The sequence below is a fragment of the Balaenoptera musculus genome, chromosome 5 (assembly GCF_009873245.2).
Source record: "Balaenoptera musculus isolate JJ_BM4_2016_0621 chromosome 5, mBalMus1.pri.v3, whole genome shotgun sequence".
In the NCBI taxonomy this organism is placed as follows: domain Eukaryota; kingdom Metazoa; phylum Chordata; class Mammalia; order Artiodactyla; family Balaenopteridae; genus Balaenoptera; species Balaenoptera musculus.
The window spans coordinates 103811760-103831695 of record NC_045789.1 but is presented as its reverse complement, the minus strand read 5'-3'; the positions used below and the strand labels follow the sequence as shown (position 1 = coordinate 103831695).

The following is a 19936-nucleotide window of genomic DNA, read 5'->3' as shown; positions in this document are numbered from 1 at the left end:
TCAGCCCATCAGGAAAATGTCTGTGGGCGCTGCCCCAAGGAGTGTGGACCCAGGTGAGGACCCCCGGGCATCTCCAGCTAGTAACATCAGAGTCCACAGGCTGAGCCAACACAAAACAGCCCTTTCCTGAGGAGGATCTTCTAAAGCCAGTCCTTGAAAGAAGACTCAGAGTTGGCCAGGCAAACGGGGAAAGGCCCTGAGGTGGGGGGTACAGTGTGTGCAAAGGCACGGAGGTGTGAGAGACCCAGATGCAGTCTCGTCGCACTGTTTGGCACGGCCAGATCCGGGAGGCAGCAAGACGAGGTGGTGCCAGGCTTGCAGTGCCGTGCCAAGCAGGGCGGATTTTATCCTGCGGTCCACCTGCCTTGGGCTCATCACCTGCCCCTCTGTGTGCAGGAGCTCCAGGAGCTGGAGAGGAAACTGGAGGACCAGCTGGCGCACCAGGAGGCGGCCCAGCTGCAGCGGGCCCTGGAGAGTCGACAGCAGTGGGCAGGTGAGGGGCCTGGGCTTCTGCACGAGCCGGAGGAGGAGACGGATGCTGAAAGGCAGGTTTCGGCTGTCCTGCGACGGGCCCTGAGCAAGGGTCAGAAGCTACTGGAGCATCACCAGCAGAGGTGAGCCAAGGGCCCAAGGGCAGTGTGTAGGCTCAGTCCCCACAGGCCAGGGGGCCACCTGGCCTCTCAGACTCAGCGGGATAAGGCCCACCTGGGCTGTCGTGCTCCCGTCTGAGAGGTCCTCCCAGCACTCAGGCACGAGCTGCTAACTTCGTAACAGGCTTCTTCCCTGACATCTTTTTATACTTCATTTTTTAATGTCTATTAATATTTAATTTCTATTGAATATTTAATATTGAGGTTTTACTGAAGATAATATTTTTCAGCTTTTTATTTTGAAATAATTATAGGCTCACAAGAAGTTGAAAAAAATAGTGCAGAGGTTCTATGGCCCGTCACCCAGCTTCCCCCAATGGCAACATCTCACAGGATAGCAACACATTATCCAGAGCAGGAATTGACATTGGCACAATGCAGTGAATACAGGCCTTACCCAAGCCTCACCATAAACATAATATTTATATCCTGCTTTTGTAAAATTATAAAACAGACAGAACCCCCTGATCTTCTTTTTTGTTGTTTTTTGCATTCTTTTTCAATTAATTAGACAATTAACCTTTGCCCATGGCATTAAGAACTGTTGAAAAAAATATTTTTTCCCTTACAGAGTCTAGGTATTTTATTTTATTTTTGAGTTATAATTAACATACAAGATTATATTAGTTTCAGGTGTACAACATAGTGATTCAATATTTTTATACATTATGAAATGATCACTGTAGTAAAACCAGTTACCATCCATCACCATACAAAGTTGTTAAGGTATTACTGACTATATTCTCTATGTGTATATTACATCCCCATAACTTATTTATTTTATAGCTGGAAGTTTGTATCTCTTAATCCCCTTCACCTATTTTGAGTTTCCTCCCACCCCCCTTCCCCCCAACCCAACCCAGCAACCACCAGTTTGTTCTCTGTATCCATGAGTCTGTTTCTGTTTTGTTTGTTCGTTTGTTTTGTTTTTTACATTCCATATATATAAGTGAAACCATATGGTATTTGTTTGTCTCTGACTTATTTCACCTAACATAATACCCTCCAGGTCTATCCATGTTGCTCCAAATGCAAGATTTCATCCTTTTTTACGGCTGAATAATATTCCATTGTGTATATATACCACATCTTCTTTGTCCATTCATCTATGGATGGACGCTTAGGTTGCTTCCATATCTTAGCTATTGTAAATAGTGTTGCAATGAACATAGAGGTACATATATATCTTCTGGAAAACATAATTTCTAACAGCTTCGTAATTTTCCATTGTGAATATAATGTTGACATGTGAAGGACAGGGTGAAAACTATATATACAGCATGATTTCATTTTTGAAAACATACACACAAATTAACTGAAGAAAATAGGCCAAATTGTAATAGATGTGGTTTCTGTGTGGTGAGATTACAGGTTATTTTAACGTATTTGATTACGCTTTTCTGTGTAAACACCACATCAAAGTGCAATTCTGTTTTCCATTGAAATAATTGCATAAGAGACTGAATCTGTTTGATCAGAGGAAAATGCTCAGAGATGTTGACTTTATTTAGACTTGATTTAGGATTTTAGTAATGTATTCCATGCTTCATGGAGGAAACTGCTGGTGATCAAGGTTTTTGTATGAATTGTACCTGCAGATTGGGTTTGGATTGTATTAACCAGCAGGAATGCAGGATGGATAACCCAAGATGCCAACTTTGATTGGCTGAGGGATAGGCTGGGAGGACCTCCCTGTGGGGAAGTCAAGAAGCCTGATAGAGACCGCGTGTGATAAGGTCCCACCCAGCCTCTGTGGTCAGAGTCAGGTCCATCCTTGGGAGATGGTTCTGCGCCCGCTTCAACACAAGGGCACATGGTAATTGAAGACTCCAGATCTTGGTGTTCTTGAGCACAAGCATGAAAACTAATACTGAGAGTTTTCAAATTAGGATCACGGTTGGAGGTCAGAGGGAACGAAAAGTGCCCACCGAACTGAGCAGGCATCTTGAGACTGAAAAACAAGGCAGGCAGCTCCATATAACCAATGGATCTGTTTATCTAGGGTAACATACTCACAGGGTGGGATCAAGCAGACAATAATCCAGAAGCCTTCACAGCTGCATTCTGCACCACCAAGGGGCCATTGGGACAATTTTATAGTTAACCTAGGGTATGGGGGTAGGTGCTTGGAAATAGGACGTGCATTCCTAAGTCAAGATTTATGAATGGGTAACTAGTCTCGTGGGTGCCAGGAATACTTCAGGGAAGGTTTTCATCCTTGTCTGGGGACTAACAAAGCATAGAGGCTACCTGGTCCTAATGATTATTGAACAATATCTATTAACTACAAAGCCCTTGTTGACAGAGAAGTGATTCACTGCACAGTCCTAGGTGGCTCAGCAGAAGGACAGGAGAGACTGTAAGGGCCCAAGATGGCATCAGTTATGCTAATAGCCATGCAGATCACAGATTGCCCTGCAAAGCCACAGAAAAGTCTCCATATGGCTCCCACAAAACTTCTTGCTTCGAGGAGCTCTCCATCCTGGTGAGCCCTCCCTGATACATTATTTGCAAGGTAATCTAGCTAAAAAGCAGCGAGCTTCTTCTGGCCACCTCTTTGGATGGATTTTTTTTTTTTTAAATCATGTTGATTAGATTTGTGATCCTTTGTTATTTAAATAACTAGGATTTAAATAACTCGCTTTATTACAAAACTGGACTCATGTAGGTTTTGTTTTCACTCTAGTTTGAGAGAGGAGCAAGAGAACAGTGTCATGCTTGAAGATTTGCTGGAGAATATGGAGACGGACACCTTTGTGACCCTGTACGGCCAGGTGAGAACAAGTTTGCCATGTCCTGGGTCCATCCCTTGCCAGCTTGTCACTTCACCCTTTTCTCAGAGTCCACGTTTCCTCACCCTCAGGATGGGGATGATAGCACGAACCTTGGGAGCTGCCGAGCGGATCTGTGAAAACGCCTGGCCCAGGGCCAGCACATAGAGGACATTTGATCGGGGGTCACGGCAGCAGCAATGACAATAGTAATCATTGCCCTGGTCAGTTTCTGTAATTAGGCAGGCACCCAAACCTTCTTCTTCTCAGTCTTAAGTAAGTTTAATATATGCAGAGTAGGTTCCACCAGGAACAAAGTTGGTCACTGAAATCTGGGCCATATAAGGAGTCCAATGAGATTGCACCCCACATTTCAACTTTTCTGTGTTGAGACTGGGTGATCTGTCTCATTCTCGGCCATAGCTGCAGCTCTCAACAGCCTTCCCAAGACAGCGCCCGGAGGCTATGTGCATGGAGCCATATGTAGAGTTACTTACGTAAGTCTGCTACTAGCTGTGTTTTATGTGCATCTGAAGGTGGGCTTCCTGATTTCTGTGAGTTCCAGCAAACGTGATTTGTGACAGTACCTTATGCCAATCACAAGCCGTCGGGAGGTAGGTGTCGCAGCCCTTGCTTCAGTTCAGTGAGGTCACAGTCCTGTTCTGTGATTCTTGCCACCTCTCCTTCTTAGAGTTCCAGCCACCGTGTCTGTGTTCAGGTCAAGAAGGTAAAGGTAGAACACAATCACCCTGCTGTCTTTTCTTTCCAAGAAAGTACATGCCCCCAAGTCCCTGAAGTAAATTTTACTCATGTCCTGAGGAGACCCAGCCCGTGGACCCCCGGCCACGAGGGAGGCTGCAAACCAACACCTCTTCCTCCACCTCCAAAGACAGCCAGCAAGGAGAAAGGGTGCGGACACTTTCAGGTGTCCAGCCAGCAGAATTGGCCACAGCTGTCCACAGGCACACGCAGCTTCCCACTTGTATTAGTTTCCTACTGCTGCTGTAACAAATTACCACCAACTTAGTGGCTTAACAGAACACAAATTTATTATCTTCTAGTTCTGTAGGTCAGAAGTCCTATGTGGGTTTAGCCAGACAAAATCAGTGTCGGCAGGTTTGTACTCCTTCTAAGGCTCTGGGGAGAATCTGTTTCCTGCTCATTCAGGTAATTGGCAGAATTCGGTTCATTGCGGTTGTAGGACTGAGGTCCCCACTTCCTTGCTGGCTGTCAGCTGAGGGCTGTTCCCAGCTTTTAGAGGCATCTGCATTTCTTAGCTTATGGATCCCTTCCTTCATCTTCAAAGCCAACAAATCGCATCTCTCGGATGCCTCTTCCATTATCATCACATCTCTCTCTGACCTACCACAGCGAGAAAAGTTCTCTGCTTTTAAGGACCCATGCGATGATGAGGTTGAAACCACCTGCATAATCTAGGATAATCTCAGCTCATGATCCTTAAGCTTAATCATAAAGTCCCTTTGCCATGTAAGATGACATATTCACAGGTTCTGGGACTGAGGTGTGGACATCTTAGAAGCCATTATTCTGGCAATTGCACTGCACAGGAAGCCAAGGTTATGTGTCAAGTTCAGTGGTGAGTCTAATGTGCTCCTTCCTCTTTGACATGAGAGCTGACCTGGGCTTTCTAGATATTTACAAGAGAGGAGCACCCACCCATGGCAGGACCCAGGAGAGTACTTGTCACTCATCTCACTGACAAGCAGTTCTATCATCACCCCCTTTCAGACAGGTCCTCCAGAGGGGAAATTATTGCTCAATTCACACTGAGGAGCCAGGTGAAGCTCAGATTGGAACCCACATTCTTCTTACCCCACATCTTTCAGCCTGAGCTCCAAAGTTGGGGTGGGGGAGGGAGCGGAAGTTTCTAGAACACCTGCTGTTCACTATCATCCCAGGCGCTCATATCTCTTATTCATTTAATCCTTGCAGAAAGCTGGGAAATGGGGACTATCTTCTCCATTTTTCAAATGGAGGAACCATGCCCAGATTGGTGGCGTGAGGGCTCCAGGGCTCACTGCCACGCCTTGGAGCTGAGGATTTGGCCAGGGGTAGGTGACTACACAGGGTGTACTCCTTCGGCTCAGTTTCCCTGCAGAGCACATGATGCCCCTGGCCTGGGTCTCTGGGGGAGCTGAGCCATCTCCACACTCACTCTGATTGCCCGCTCCCCCCCTTTCTTCTTTGTAACTAAGAGAATTGACAGACGGCCAAAGTGTCACATGTGGAATTTCATCCAGATTCATTTCTGATTTGTTGGCTCTTTTAAACTGTAAACTCTGCTAAAGAATTGGCCCTATGGTCAGGGGGTGGTTTTTCTCTGCCCCCAACCCTGTGCCTTGTAGAGTCCCCTCAGCAAAGTCTACTCAACTGATTTGTTTCTTTTCCAGCCCCTGTGTATTAGTGAGGATTTTTCAGAGAAACAGAACCACAAAGACTTGGGGGGAGAGAGGGAGAGAGAGATTTACTTTAAGGAATTAGCTCATGTGATTATGGAGAGTGGCAAGTCCAAATAGGCTGGCAGGGTAGACCAGCAGGCTGGAGACCCAGGGAAGAGCTGATGTTACAGTTCAAGTCCAAAGGCCCACTACTGGCAGAATTCCCTGTGGCTCAGAGGTCATTCTTTGTTCTGTTTGGGCCTTCACCTGCTTAGATGGAGCCCACCCACATCAAAGCAATCTGCTTTAAGTCCACTGACTTAAATGTTAATCTCATCCAAAAGCTCCTTCAAAGAAATCTCAAGAATGATGTTTGTCCAAATATCTTGACACTGTGGCCCAGACATGATGACCTGTAAAGTTAACCATCACTCCCTGTTTAGAAGACTCGTGTATTTTACCTGTTTCTTCTTTGTACCAGGCGAGATGATAACCAGGGAGGCCCAATTCTCCCTCCCTGTCTCCCTCTCTCCCTGTTCTTCCTCCTACTCTTTCTAATTACTCCTCCTCCCCCTCCTTCTCCTCTTCCTCCTTCTCCTTTTTCTTCTTCTTTCTCTTGTGATCTATCTGTCTCTGTCTCTCTCTCTCTCTTTTGTTTTATTTCCTCATGATTACACTGCCTTAGGGACAGCATAGTTTGAATTACAAAATTTGCATGAAGGATAGTTTCCACACGAGCACCCATGTTTTCATATTTATGCAACTTTGCCAACTCCTCCTTTTTTGCATATTTATCACAATATCAAAATAACACTCTCGAATGCCTGCTCTGTGCTAGACACATCACACATCATCCCAGTTAATGCTCACCATTGCTCTGGGGACCCTGGCAATGGGAAGAGCCTCCCCAGGGCACTACTGCAAATCCATCAGCCCTTCTGTGATGGTGATGATACAAACAGCGGCTGATATCAGCCCAGCGTTGAGGAGAGGCATGGAGAGGATCATCGCTTGACAGATGAAGAAACTGAGGGTCAGAGAGGTGATGTGACTTAGCCGGGGTCCCATAGCCAGTCAGTGGGGACTGGTTTAAAATCAGGGTTTTTTTCCCTTTAAAGGTTCTACTCATTCCATTTCATGCTACTGCACAATTCCCTTTAAAACAAAATATTTCCTAATTGCTTCATGAATAAAACGGGAAGAGGGTGCTCATTTAAAAATGAATGGTACTAACCCCACAAGGCAGGAAGTTTCCCTGTGCTGTGGGGAGAGGCTGGGACCCCATTTGTGGTCCTCACTGAACTCACCTCCTTTCTCCCTTGGCGCTCCAGCATGACTGCAGCCACTGTAGACAACAGAGTGGCATTCTTTTCTAACCACGTAAAGGATGACTTAGATTCAGCTTAAGATCTTCTAAGCGGGCTTTGTTCTTGAATAAATATTGACTGTGCTCCTAGTAAGTGGCAAGTGCCATCCTAGGCACTGGGATTTTAGCAGCAAACAAAACAGATAAAGCCCATACCCTCAGGAGCTGATATTCTAGTGGGGAAAGCAGGCAATCAACAAAATAAATACATAAACCAAACAGTATTTTATGTGGATTATGATCTCATTTTTATAGTCATGTCCATCCATCCATCTGTCCGTCACTCCATCTGTCTGTCTATCCATCCATCCATTCACTTGTCCATTTGTCTACACGTCCATCCATTCACCCATCTATCCATCAGTCCATCTGTCTGTCCATCCATCCATCCACCCACCATCCATCCATCCATCTATCCATCTGTCCATTTGGCCACTCATCCATCTATCCACCTAACCACCCATCCATCCATCCACCCACTATCCATCATCCATCTATCCATTCACCCATCTGTCCATCTGTATACCCATCCATCCATCCATTCATCTACTTATGTATATGCCTAAAAATATTCCTGGAATGTGGCTTGCCTAATGGTACTGATAACTATTTCTGGATAGTGGCATTTGGAATAATTACTTTAACATTTTTGTGCTTTTCTACATTGTTTGATTCCTTAAAATTAGCAGTATTTCTTAAAAATCAAGGCAAGGATGAAATATGCCAAGATACACCGAAACAATGGAAATCCATGCCAGGTCCAGTGGTGGTGAAGCAGAACAGGAGAGAGGGACAGACAGGGCCTGCCGTTAAGCCTGGTCTTTCTGCCACCGTCTTCTGCATGAACAGCCGGTCCCCACATTGCTTTGTGATTCATTTCAGTCTCTAGAAGTGACCCACACAGATGCTTTTTGTGTCACCACCTTCAGGAAGACTTGACCCAGTTAATTGACCTGTGTTAAGGATTATTTTATTGATCAGAAAGCTTCAGAGCTGGGAGAGCCATGGCAGTGGGCCGGTGGGTCCCCACTTTCACCAGTGGGGATCCCAGTGTGAAGGGTTACTCCTCTGCCTCAGGAAGAAGTGAGTCTACAGGGTGTTGATGGAGTTCATTCTTCATTTATTCAACCCACGTCTGTTGATGTTTTTCTCTGTGCTAGGAACCGGGTTAAATGCTGGAGGTAGAGAGGCATATGATGCTGACCCCATCCTAAAACCTCACTGCAGAGACACATGAGAAATTGGACAATTGAATTTGATACAAGAATTGGACAGAATACAGTTGATTAAAACCAGAGAAAAGCAGAGGAGAGGCATCTGTCCCAGAATGTGGGGTCAGGAAAGGCTTCCAGAAGCCCAACACTGGTGTAGAAACCAAAAGAATGAGTTGAGGAGAGCCAGACAGAGAGCACTTTGGGGAAAAGTGTACTATAGGCAGACGGAAGCACATGGGTCGCAAGGAAAGAGCTTGGTATTTATAATAACACTTTTCCCCATCACTGCACTGAAAGCATTGGTCAAAGTAGTAAGCAGCCCCATGTTTCCAAATCCAGTGGTCAAGTCCATGTCTTTGTCTTTCTTGACCTCTCTGTGGCACTTGATCCACAGCCCTTTTCTTGTATATGTTCCCTTCTTGGCTTCCAAACCCTGGACACCTGGTTCTCTCCCAGCCCTCTGGCTACCTGTGGTCAAGCCCCTATGTTGGATGCATCGTGGCCTTTGGACGTTGGGAGCCTGAGGACTCGGTCGTTGGACCTCATTCCCTCTCATCTACATTCACTCCCTTGCTGATGTCATCACCACACTGATTACCATCTAATCTTAGCTCCAGACCCCTGCCCTGAACTTGAGACTTGACATCGCCATTAGTGACTTAACCTGTCCAAACAGAACTCCAAGTGACTGACAGTCCCCTGTCCCAGGCTTGCTCCACTCATCTGAGTAAATGACACCAGTTACCCAGCAGCCCAAGTGAAAGATGGTGGAGTCATCCTTTATTCTTGTCTTTCAATGAACCTTGTTGGCTCTACCATCAAAGTGTCTCCCGCGTCCCACCACTTCTCACCACCTCCCCTCCACCACTCTGGCTCACACAGCTACCATCTTTTGCCTGAGATGCCGCCCCTCTGCTACCTCACTTGTTGCAGATGGTTCATGGCCCCTGTGTCATCCAAAGTAATCTTTAAAAAATGAAAATCAGCTCGTGCCACTCCCACTGCTTAAATTCCTGCAATGACTCCCCAGCTCACCATGAAGACAAGTCAAAATCCTGCCTACGATGAAAAGGTCCGTATGAGCTGATCCGCCGCCACCTGTCCCAACTTAACTGTTGTCACTCTCCTTCTCACACGGTCCATGCCAGCCACACTGGCCTCCTTCGCTCTCCATGAAACATGCCAAGGATATCCCCACCTCAGGGTCTTCGCCCTTGCCTTCCCTCTGCCTGGAAAGCTCTTCCCTTCCATGTGCCCATGGTTCACTTCCTCACTTCATTCAGGTCCCTGCTCAGATGTCACCTCCTCGGAGAAGCCTTCCCTGACTACCCGTCTCAAATATCAGCCACCCCTGCCCCTCACCCTCTGTCTCTTTATCCTGCCTTGTTTTGCATCCTGGCACCTACACTGCCTGATACGGTGTTTCTTTGTAGGCTTACCATCTGTCTCTTTGACCTGACTGTGAGCCTCGTGACGGCAGAGACTTTGTCTGTGTTACTTACTGCTCTGCCACCAGTGCCTGGAACAGGGTCTGGCGCCCAGTAGGACGCCATCGTGGTGTTGGTTGAATGAATAAATGTACTAATAATCTGGCACAATGGCCCACCAAACATGTCTAAGTCCTAATTCCCAGAACCTGTGAATATGACCTTCTATGGCAAAGGGGATTTTGCAGATGTGATTAAGGATTTTAAGATGGGGGTGTTATCCTCGATTATCCCAGTGGGCCCTAAATGTAATCACAAGTGTCCTTACAAGAGGGAAGCAGGAGTCACAGCTTGAAGAGAAGGCCATGTGACAATGACAGAAGCAGGGATTGGAGGATGAACTTTGAAGCTGGAGGAAGGGGCCATAAGCCAAAGAATGCAGGCAGCAGCTGATGCTAGGGAAGGCCAGGGAAAGGATTCTCTCCTGGAGCCTCCAGAAGGAGCCAGCCCGGCTGACCTTGACTTTAGCCCAGTGACACTGATTTCAGACTTCTGGCCTCCAGAACCATAAGAGAATAAATGTGTGTTGTTTTAAGCCCAAGTTTAGGGTGATCTGTTACAGCTGCAATAGGAAACTCATACAAATACTGTAACAACAGCAACAACCAACACTCACTGAATGACCTTGACTTGTCAAGCACAGCACTTAGATGTCTTGTAAAGTCAGAATTCTTTTTAGGTGAAGGTAACAGAAATTCATTTCAAACTAGTCTGAGTGTAAACGAAATATATTAATACCCTGACTATCCCCTCAAAGAGCAGAGCTGAGCTCTGGGGGCTCAACTGGCAAAGGACTCTTTGTGGGTCTCTCTCCTTCTCTCTCTCTCTCCCCTGTTTCTTTGTGTCCACTAATAAGCTTATTCCACACAGGAAGGGACATGAAAGCTGACAGCCCTGAGCTGATGGCCTTTCAGCATCCAGCTCTCCTGGTTTTGCTGTATAAAGTGCTTTTCTCTCCTGGGTTTGCTGTGTAAAATCCCAGGGAAGGTCTCTGGTTGGCCAGGTGGCCAGGCATGCCCACGCTGTTGCTGGGAAATGGAGTTTGCCTTCTTAACACAGACCAGTTTTACACGTCACAGCTCATTTTGTCCTCACAAAACCTTTTGACATAGGTGTTATTGTTACCTCATTTTATAGATGAGGGAGCTGAGGCCCGAAGAGAAATAAAGACACTTCCCAAGGACACACAGTTCTGTGCAGTGGGGCTGGGAACCAACACAGGTTTGGGGAAGTGCAGAGCCTGCCTGTACTCTCTCTTTCTCCTTTTCAAACCTTTTTCTGAAATAATTTTAGGTTCACAAGAAGATGCAAAGCTAGTGTGGAGAGTTCCAGTGCCCTGATCCCTGTTTCACTGTTTCCCCCCATGGCTGCATCTTACAGGACCCTAGGACAACATCAAAACCAGAAAGTTGACATGCATATAAAATGCATGTATAGTTCTGTGTCATTTTACCGCATGTAGTTTAGCGTGACACCGCATTTAAGATGTCGAACTGTTTGGTCACCACAAAGATCTGTTTGTGCTACGCTTTTATAGTTATATCCACTTCCCCCCCACACCCCTAACCCCGGCCACTAATGCTCTGTTCCCCATCTCTAAATTTTGTCACCTCTGGAATGTTATTCACGTGGAAGTACAGCGGGCCCTGGCTCTTTTTACGCAGCGAAACGCCCTGGGGATCCATCCAGTTCTTTCCTTTCACTGCAGACTGGTATTCCGTGGCATGGCCATAGCACAGTTTCTTTAACCATCCACTGATTTAGGCACATTTCAGTGTTTCCAGTCTGTGCTGTTCCCTCTGAGCCCTATCGCCTCACCGAACATGAGTAGGAGGAGAAATTACTAATGGGCCCGGGCTGTAGCTGTGATGAGTGAGTGGAGAGTAGTTGGAAGGGGTGGATGAAGGCTTGGGGAATGTCATGGGGAGCCAAGGCTGCTGACCAAATAGATTTTTCTTGACAGCTCTGTGAATTTGGGAACATGTTTTCAAGACTGAGATACTAAAATATTTATCTCCCTGGGACAAAAAGTCCTAAGACTGTGATCCATTAAAACTTGCTGTTCATCAAGGTTAGAGCCATGAGGCTCCGAGTCCCTGCGTTCACTCCTCTAGGAGCTGAGACTGGCGTCCTACCTGTCGAAGCTGACGATGCTGCCGGGGGGCACGCTGCGTTGGCTCCTGAGCGTGGCTGTGCCTGCAGCCTTGCAGCCCGAGCTGCTCTCCGTGCTGGATCCCGTGGGCCAGAGGCATCAGGACCACACAGCGGAGAGTGACGGCGGCAGGGCACAGGCCGACCTGGGCAGGAGGGGGTGAGTACAGGGTGGGAAAACGAGGTCCCTGTAGAGAGAATGGATGGGAGAGGGGAGCGGGACCACGGGGCACAGGCACACCCGCCTTCCCAGGGGAATTTCTTTGCTCAAGAAGCAGACAGCATCCAGGAGAGTCGCCATGCATCCTCTGTGTAAGTCATGGCAGACCCAAGTATTTTGTCCACAGCTTCTCTTTTCATCACCAATTCATTTCCCCAGTAGGATCTTAAGAGAATAAGTTGCCTTGGACTGTAAATATGCCATATATGCATATTTACAGCCCAAGGAATAAATAATAAAGGAAATAAATAAATACAATACATACATAAAGGAAATAAATACATAAAGGAAAAAGAAGAAAAAAAATATCCATGGTTCTGTCAGCTGGAGAAAATGGCTGTTAGCGTCTTGCTACCATTCTTCCTCCAGAACGTGTTTCCTCTGCTGGGTTTTATGAGTCTGTGCATTGTGTGTGTGTGTGTATAGGAATCCCAGTATATACAACCTTGTGTCCTGCTTTTCAGAACCTTATATCAGAGGCAAGTTTGCTTATTACCTTTCGACTCTTGTCCACGTGCAGACGTCTTTCTAATTATCACACTATTTTGACTCTCTTTCTGCTGTTTTTATTAACAACTTAAAATTCAAACTTTTCCCAGTTATTGAAACATCTCCATAGATATTATTTTGAACAGCTGCCTATTATTCCACTGAGGTGTGTAGCGTAGTGTATGTAACTGTTACCCTCTTACTGGACATTTAGTTTGCGTTCATTTTTCCTCAATTATGGATAATGCTGCAGAGCTGCTTTTTTAGGGTCAAGTTTCATGTGTGCGTTTGATCAGTTAAGGGTCTTTATAAGGCAAGACATGAAGCGGGGCTGTGGATAAGGTGGGTTTGGGGCAGCCAGTGGTGCCACTTGAGAGCAGAATTTGTTGGGGGTGAGGCTACAAGGAAGGCCACGACCAGACCTGAAAGTGTTGAAGGCCAGGCAGTGAAGCCGAGGTCCTCAACCAGGACCCACAGGAGGCTGGGGATGGATGTCTCGGAGCCCATGAGTCTGCCAAAATGGCATGATTGTGTGGAAAAGTGTGTATGTACATTATTTTTCCTGACTCGTAAAGGCGGTCCCTGACTCAGCTGAGGGCTAAGAGTAGGGTTAGGGTGAGAGGAAGGATAGGAGCGTGGGAACAACAGCTGTTGAGCAGGGGTGGGAGTCCACAGGGGCTGGGACGAGCCTTCCTAGAGGTGGTGGGGCCCACCACGAGGGGCTGGATGTGAGTGTGGTCACAGGAGCTGGGGTGTGGGTGGGGTCAGGGCTGGTGTGGGCGTGGTCAGAGGGCTGGGTGTGGTCAGAGAGTTGCATGTCTCAGCCTGGTTTCTCTCGGTGCACAGTCAGGCAAGAGCATGAAGATGGCAGATATCGGGGGTGACGCTGGAGCAGGAATGTGCAGGGTCACAGCCATGTCACCTCTGCCTGAGGGCTGCCCACGAGGTCCTTGTTTACGGGCTCCCCTTCGGCCAGTTTAGTTTGGGAGGCTGGTGAGCCGGCATGGGCAGGTGGATGTGGGACAAAGCAGGAGCGCCCAGGTGGCTTGTCACCAGGAGCGTGGAGCGTGGGCATGCCCTTCTGTAGCCCGACCTCGTGGCCAAGTAGACTGGATGACGTCTGGAGTCAAAAGCCACTCACCATAGCCTCTGAGGGCAGGGCAGTCACTACTCCTGTGTCCCGAGCGACTGGTGCCCGGGCACACCATCAGTTCAGAGTCTTGGGTTTCAAGCAGCAGAAACTGACTGATGAATCTAAGCAAGAAAGGGTGTGTGAGGGACCTGTCAGGATCCAGGACGAGCTGTACGCCAGGTCCCTGGACGGGCAGGACCAGGAGAGCACGAAGACCATCCTCTCTGGGTGCTCCCTTCAGAGGACCAGACTTCTCTGCCCAAGAGCTAGACTCCTGGGACAGAGAGCCTGGCCCAGCATGGGCAAGGGTCCTTCACCCCACCAGCTGGGCAGTGTGAACCAGCGGAGGCAGAGTATGAACTTGGCCAGAGGCAGGCATAGACAGGACTCTCTCCTACACTGACCTTTATTGACTTGACTTGAGCCCAAGCCTGCGAACATCTCCCCACCCCCTATTCCTTATACACTGTCCCTTCTTTGGTCGAGAATCACACTCCTTCACGTGGCATGAGGACTCCCTGCCTCACCCACCTTCCAAGCCTGCACTGTGCCTTCTCAACCTTCTTATTCATATATTCATGAACACTTACTGAGATCCTCGTATGTCGACTGTCTTAGGCACTGGTGTACGTGGGAGAGTAAAGGACAGTCCTGCTGCATGGAGGGTCCACTCCAGTGGGGGAGACGGACTGCACACAAGCCGAGGCAGAGAGCCCATTCCTTCTCGAATGCTCCATGCGTTCCCTCTGCTGGGACACCAAGATTCAGCTCAAGTGTCCCACATCTCGGCAGCCTTCCTTTATCTGACTCATGTCACCTGGTACCTGTCTGTGACCCCTGGATCGGGGACCCCTTGTGGCAGAGACTGTGTCTTGACTCGGCCAGAAAAGATGCTTGATCAGTGTTCGCGGAGTGAGTGAGAGAACAAACGTGAAAACTCCCAGGGTTTCTCATGTCAGCCAAAGGTCACACTGAGGGAGGGGGTCCCCATCGTGCTTTTTAAGAGTATGCATCACTTGAAGATTGTGTTCTTTTTGAAAATAGAAGAACGCTCCCTTCTTGCCTTCAGGAAACATCAGGGCTGGTGGCAAGCCTTTGAGAGCAAACTTCGAGGAGAACTGATAAGCAGAGGATTAGAAAAGATGCGCTGGGCTCACAAGAGGAAGGAGAGGTAATGAGGGCATCTGCTCAGGTGGGCTGAGGAGGGCAGCCAGACCGCCTGTGAGCTGGGAAGGGGAGGCGGAGGGGACCACAAAGGGAGGGTCACTGCAAACATACCAACATTCCTTCCCTAAAGACCGCAGTCTTTATTCGAAGTGGGCTTAGTTTGAAGTGAAGTAAGCAGAGAAAGACAGATATCATATGATACCACTTATATGTGGAATTTTAAAAGTAATACAAATGAACTTATTTACAAAACAGAAAGAGACTCACAGACATAGAATACAAACTCACGGTTACCAAAGGGGATAGCGGGGGCGGGTTGGGGGAGGGATAAATTAGGAGTATGGGATTAACAGATACAAACTACTAGATATAAAATAGATAAGCAACAAGGATTTACTATATAGCATAGGGAACTATATTCAATATCTTGTAATAATCTATAATGGAAAAGAATAACCTATAATGGAAAAGGTGCACTTTGCTGTACACCTGAAACGAACACAATATTGTAAATCAACTATACTTCAACTTTTTTAAAAAAAAATGCAAAGTGCGCTTAGTTTACGAGCTGAAGATAGCCGCCAGCTATCAGTGGGAGAATGCTCTCCTGTCATTTATTAGCATTTTAATTGCAGTATTTATTTTAACTAATGGCTCTTTTTAAATGGAATCTCATTAGAAAGAGAATAATTCCTTATAGCTGTTCAAACTTTATAGTTTACAAAGCCCTCTCCCACCTTGCTGCACTGAGCCTCCCCACTTTCTGGAAAGTGGGAGAAATCCCACGGCCACGCTTCACCAGCTCAGAGAGGTCAGAGGAAGAGACCCCATGCCTGCAGCTGTTAAAAGTGACCGTGGGATTTAGGGCCATGTAACCAACCCCTTTATTTCCCTGAACTTCCAGGCCAGCGCTCTTCTTACTCTCTCGAGTGCGTTCTCTTTCAGCTGTGGTGATTGCACACCTGGAGAGCAGAGGAAAGTTAGAGGCAGAGCGGTTTTAGGGTGCTGCAAACAACAGACCAAGGGTCTCGCGTGTTTCCCACTAGAGATTCGGAAAAAGGGTAACATGAGTCACAAGAGTTACGTTAGCCCATTTAACATACAAGGTTAAAATGGGATAACCAAAGTGTGCTCTGGAAACAGAGGATGTCCAAGAGAAGTGTCCTGCCCCTTCCATAATTTCTCAGGGCTCCGGTGAAGCCGCAGAGACAAGCTTCCCAAATAGTCCCTGAATAAAAACCTGGGAGCCATTGATAACGGGCCAGGTATCAGAATCTAGTCCCAGAGAAATTAGATCCGGATACTGAGCCCAAACCAAGAAAATTAAATTCAAGCTGTATAAATGTAAAGCGCTCCACTAAGGAACGGAAGTCAGTTGTTCTAGGTTAGCATGGGGTGGGGCTGCTGAATGCCTTCCTGGGCTGCACTGACACAAGTGGGCGAGTACAGATCAGGAGGACCCTGATGCCACTGTCTTGGATCGCCGTACTCGCCTTTTTGCCTTGAGGTGCTGTGTACGATGGTGGGAGGAGGAGAGACTGTGAATCAGTCCGAGTTGCGTTGAGTCCTTGCTCAGATCATGCAGCTGCCAGGGCAGGAGTTCGTGGTGAGGGGGACGGAGCCTCATTAGCCACGCCTGTTCAGGAAGGGCCCACGAGCCTACCAGCGGCCTCCAGTAGGTCGGCCCCCAGTGACATGGCCTCGTCCTGCACCGCTTGGGCAAAGGACCCTGTGGCTTTCAGGTTGTATAGCACTCTCAGAAAGAGTCAGAACCATTATGAAGAGCAGCCAGGATTTAGGGGCTGGACTGCTTATGGGCAGGGTTCCAGCCATCCTTTTACAGGATATTCCCAAAGCGTGTTGCTCTGTTCTATTTCAAACACATTTTACCTAACTTCTAACTGTTGCTTTATCATCAGGTTTTATCAGCCTGCTTTTAGTGTGAGGCCCACAGGCAGGGGTGTCCTAGGAAATGTCTCACAATTGTCTGGGGGGAGATGGGAGCTCTGATGTGTAGCACTTAGTTTCCGTGGTGTGAAACACTCCCACTCTGGCTGATTCCGTGCTGACAATATGATGACAACAGGCTCACAAAACTCCACAAAAGTGAACAGTCATGAGTTGGTGAGAGCTGTCGGCACCACCACTGCCACAGGCTTCAGCTAATCTCAGGGGCAACCTGGCAACCACAGGGAAAAACCTTTCTTTAAAAGACACTTGATTGGGGCCCTAGGGACAAAAGGGGGCTTTCCTAGAGAGCTCTGTCAGGACACTTGGGAGAGTCAGTTGCCAAAAATGTCGTATCTGATCTTCTGTTCTTCCTTTAGCATACTAAAGAAGACGTGTCCCCCTCTCAGAGAGAGGGTGATAGTCTCTGGAAAAGGAAGTTGGCCACACCTGTCACTGGAGTCCGTTGGTGAACTGGCCCTGGTGCCCATTGTAGGGGCAGAAACCATTGATTTATTAAACACGGGCGAAAAGCTCTTCATCTTCAGAAATCCAAAGGAGCCGGAGATCTCACTGCACCTTCCTCCCAGGAAAAAGAAGAAGAACTTTCTGAATGCCAAAAAGGCCACTTGGGCCTTGGGCATGAACTAGCCCAAAGGAAAGCTCCAAGGAGTCTGAAGCCAGAAAGATTTGTTTCCTCCTGCCCACATGGGTGTGTGTGTGTGTGTTTATAATGTACAACTTGCAGGTATTCATTGCACTTGCAGAGGACACATCCATCCACTCTCCCTCCCTCACCACGACTTTCATGGGCTCAGTTTAATCTGGTCCCATGAATTCCCAGATGGTCCATTCCCTTCAGCATCGCAAGGGACATGAAGAGACAGGGGACCAGCCCGTGAACCCTCGTTGCTTTCAGTCCCACCTTGCTGAGGGTCTGGAGGAGCCCCAGGCCCCTAATTCACATCCCCGCAACACCTGGCTGAAGAGTGGGCTGTGTGTTGAAGGCAAGGCTCTCTCTTCTCTCACATTGTGTGTTTGTTACATATTCTATTTTTATCAAGGGAGCTTTTGAAAATCATTTTACCTAAAGCTCTTCTCAAGGGAACTTGTCTTTGCTTTCTGTAGGAACCATTTATTTTTAATCCCTTCTTGGGTTTTGGCCCCCACGTTGTGATGTTCAATAGAAATTTGCCCTCCATCTTTCCAGGGGCCAGAAGGTGTGCCAGCCACTGGGCGATACCATATCCAACTCAAATCAGGAAACTCAGAGGCTTAAGAAGGTGAGGGGATTTAGGCAAGATCATAAAGCCAATAAGTAACAAAGTCAGGACTCCACTGAACTCCTTACGGCCCCAAACCCTTGTCCCTTCTCCTGGACTTGGTAAATGGACACATACCTGCCCTCAGGTGTTTGCCAACAAACTGACTGCACACAGGTCCTCGTGTTGCACAAAGTGCTTTCCTGTGCCCTGACCCTCTCCATCCTCACAGTATGGTTGGATCATTATACGAGCTTTTCTGAGAACCAGGCAAAGAATACAATTATAATGGGTCTTTCCTAAACGTGGGAAATGATTAGTCAGGGAATCCTGTCACCAGCGAGAAGAAAAGGGATTCTGATGAAGCATCTCCTACATGAGAGTTGCTTCTAGACCCTTACAGCTATTTGAACCCACTTCTTTTTTTTTTTTTTTATACGGCAGGTTCTTATTAGTTATCCATTTTATACATATTAGTGTATATATGTCAATCCCAATCTCCCAATTCATCACACCACCATCACCGCTGCCACTCTCCCCACTTGGTGTCCATACGTTTGTTCTCTACATCTGTATCTCAATTTCTACCCTGCAAACCAATTCATCTGTACCATTTTTCTAGGTTCCACATATATGTGTTAATATACAATATTTGTTTTTCTCATTCTGACTTACTTCACTCTGTATGACAGTCTCTAGATCCATCCACGTCTCTACAAATGACCCAACTTCGTTCCTTTTTATTGAACCCACTTCTTAATCCTTGACAATACCCAGCAGATGGGGATCACTACTCCCATTTTACAGCCAAGGAGGCTGAGACTCAGAAAGTTTAAGTAACTTGCCTGTGATCACACCACGTGTAAGGGAGGAATCCTCATTTTGAACCCAAGTCTCCTAGCTTTCAAACCCTTACCTGCCATGAGACATCACATTGCCTTTGGCAACCTGAAGGCCAAGTCTTATTTGCAGTTTCCCATCAGCACACGTGCAGCATGGTGATCAGGGATCTTTGCCTGGAGTTGCATTTCTTCCAGGGGGCAGCTGTGTACCATCGTAGTGGCTGCCAGTTGGCCATATCTTTGCATTAACAGGTGTGCACAAGTAAGCAGTTCAAATGCAGGAGAGAAGAGTGGATGGGGTCAGTTCTCCCATCAGAAGCTCAAGTGAGAAGAGAGAGGAGAGAAAGAGCAGTGATTTTCACACAGGATAGTGGAGTGGAAAACGCATGGTCTTTGGTGTAAGCTTACTTAAGTTCAGATGCTGCTCTGTTGCTCGTGAGCTGTGTGGCCTGTGGAAGTCACCTGACCTTTCAGAGCCTCATATTCTTCATCAACAAAAGGATGATGAGAATCCCTTGTTATGAGGATTAGATGAAACTGGATCAGTAAAGTGTTTGGTGGTGGTGTGCACCTGCCACATCTATGTCCTTCTGTATTCCTTGCAGTGACCCATCTGCCTTTCTAATAATTTCCTGATTCTAGGACTCTGCTAGAATTATGCATGGTTGAAAGTAGATTGCATATAAGGATTCGAAAAAATAGCTCAAAATTATGGGCTGAAGGGTGATTGAATAGATTATTAGCAACAACAGGAGGTGCTCAAGCTATTCAAAATACAGCATTTGAACCTAATAATAACTCCTTATGTTAATAGACAAAGACTAGCTATTGATTTAATT

At 47.2% G+C, this 19936-nt stretch overlaps 1 protein-coding gene across 2 annotated transcripts in view; it reads left to right on the top strand.

The window, feature by feature from the left end:
- The window catches only part of EVC2 (EvC ciliary complex subunit 2), a 143864-nt gene extending 125099 nt beyond the window's left edge, over window positions 1-18765 (top strand). The window contains exons 18-22 of one of the 2 annotated variants that reach the window (XM_036852531.1): window positions 397-614; window positions 3337-3424; window positions 12002-12198; window positions 14949-15050; window positions 17374-18765. In XM_036852531.1, the coding sequence (XP_036708426.1) occupies window positions 397-614; window positions 3337-3424; window positions 12002-12198; window positions 14949-15050; window positions 17374-17644 (876 nt within the window). In that variant the 3' untranslated portion in view covers window positions 17645-18765. Of the gene's footprint in view, window positions 1-396; window positions 615-3336; window positions 3425-11958; window positions 12199-14948; window positions 15051-17373 lie in introns of those variants that run through there. The other variant, XM_036852532.1, reaches the window with a different exon arrangement.
- Window positions 18766-19936: the final 1171 nt, after the last annotated feature.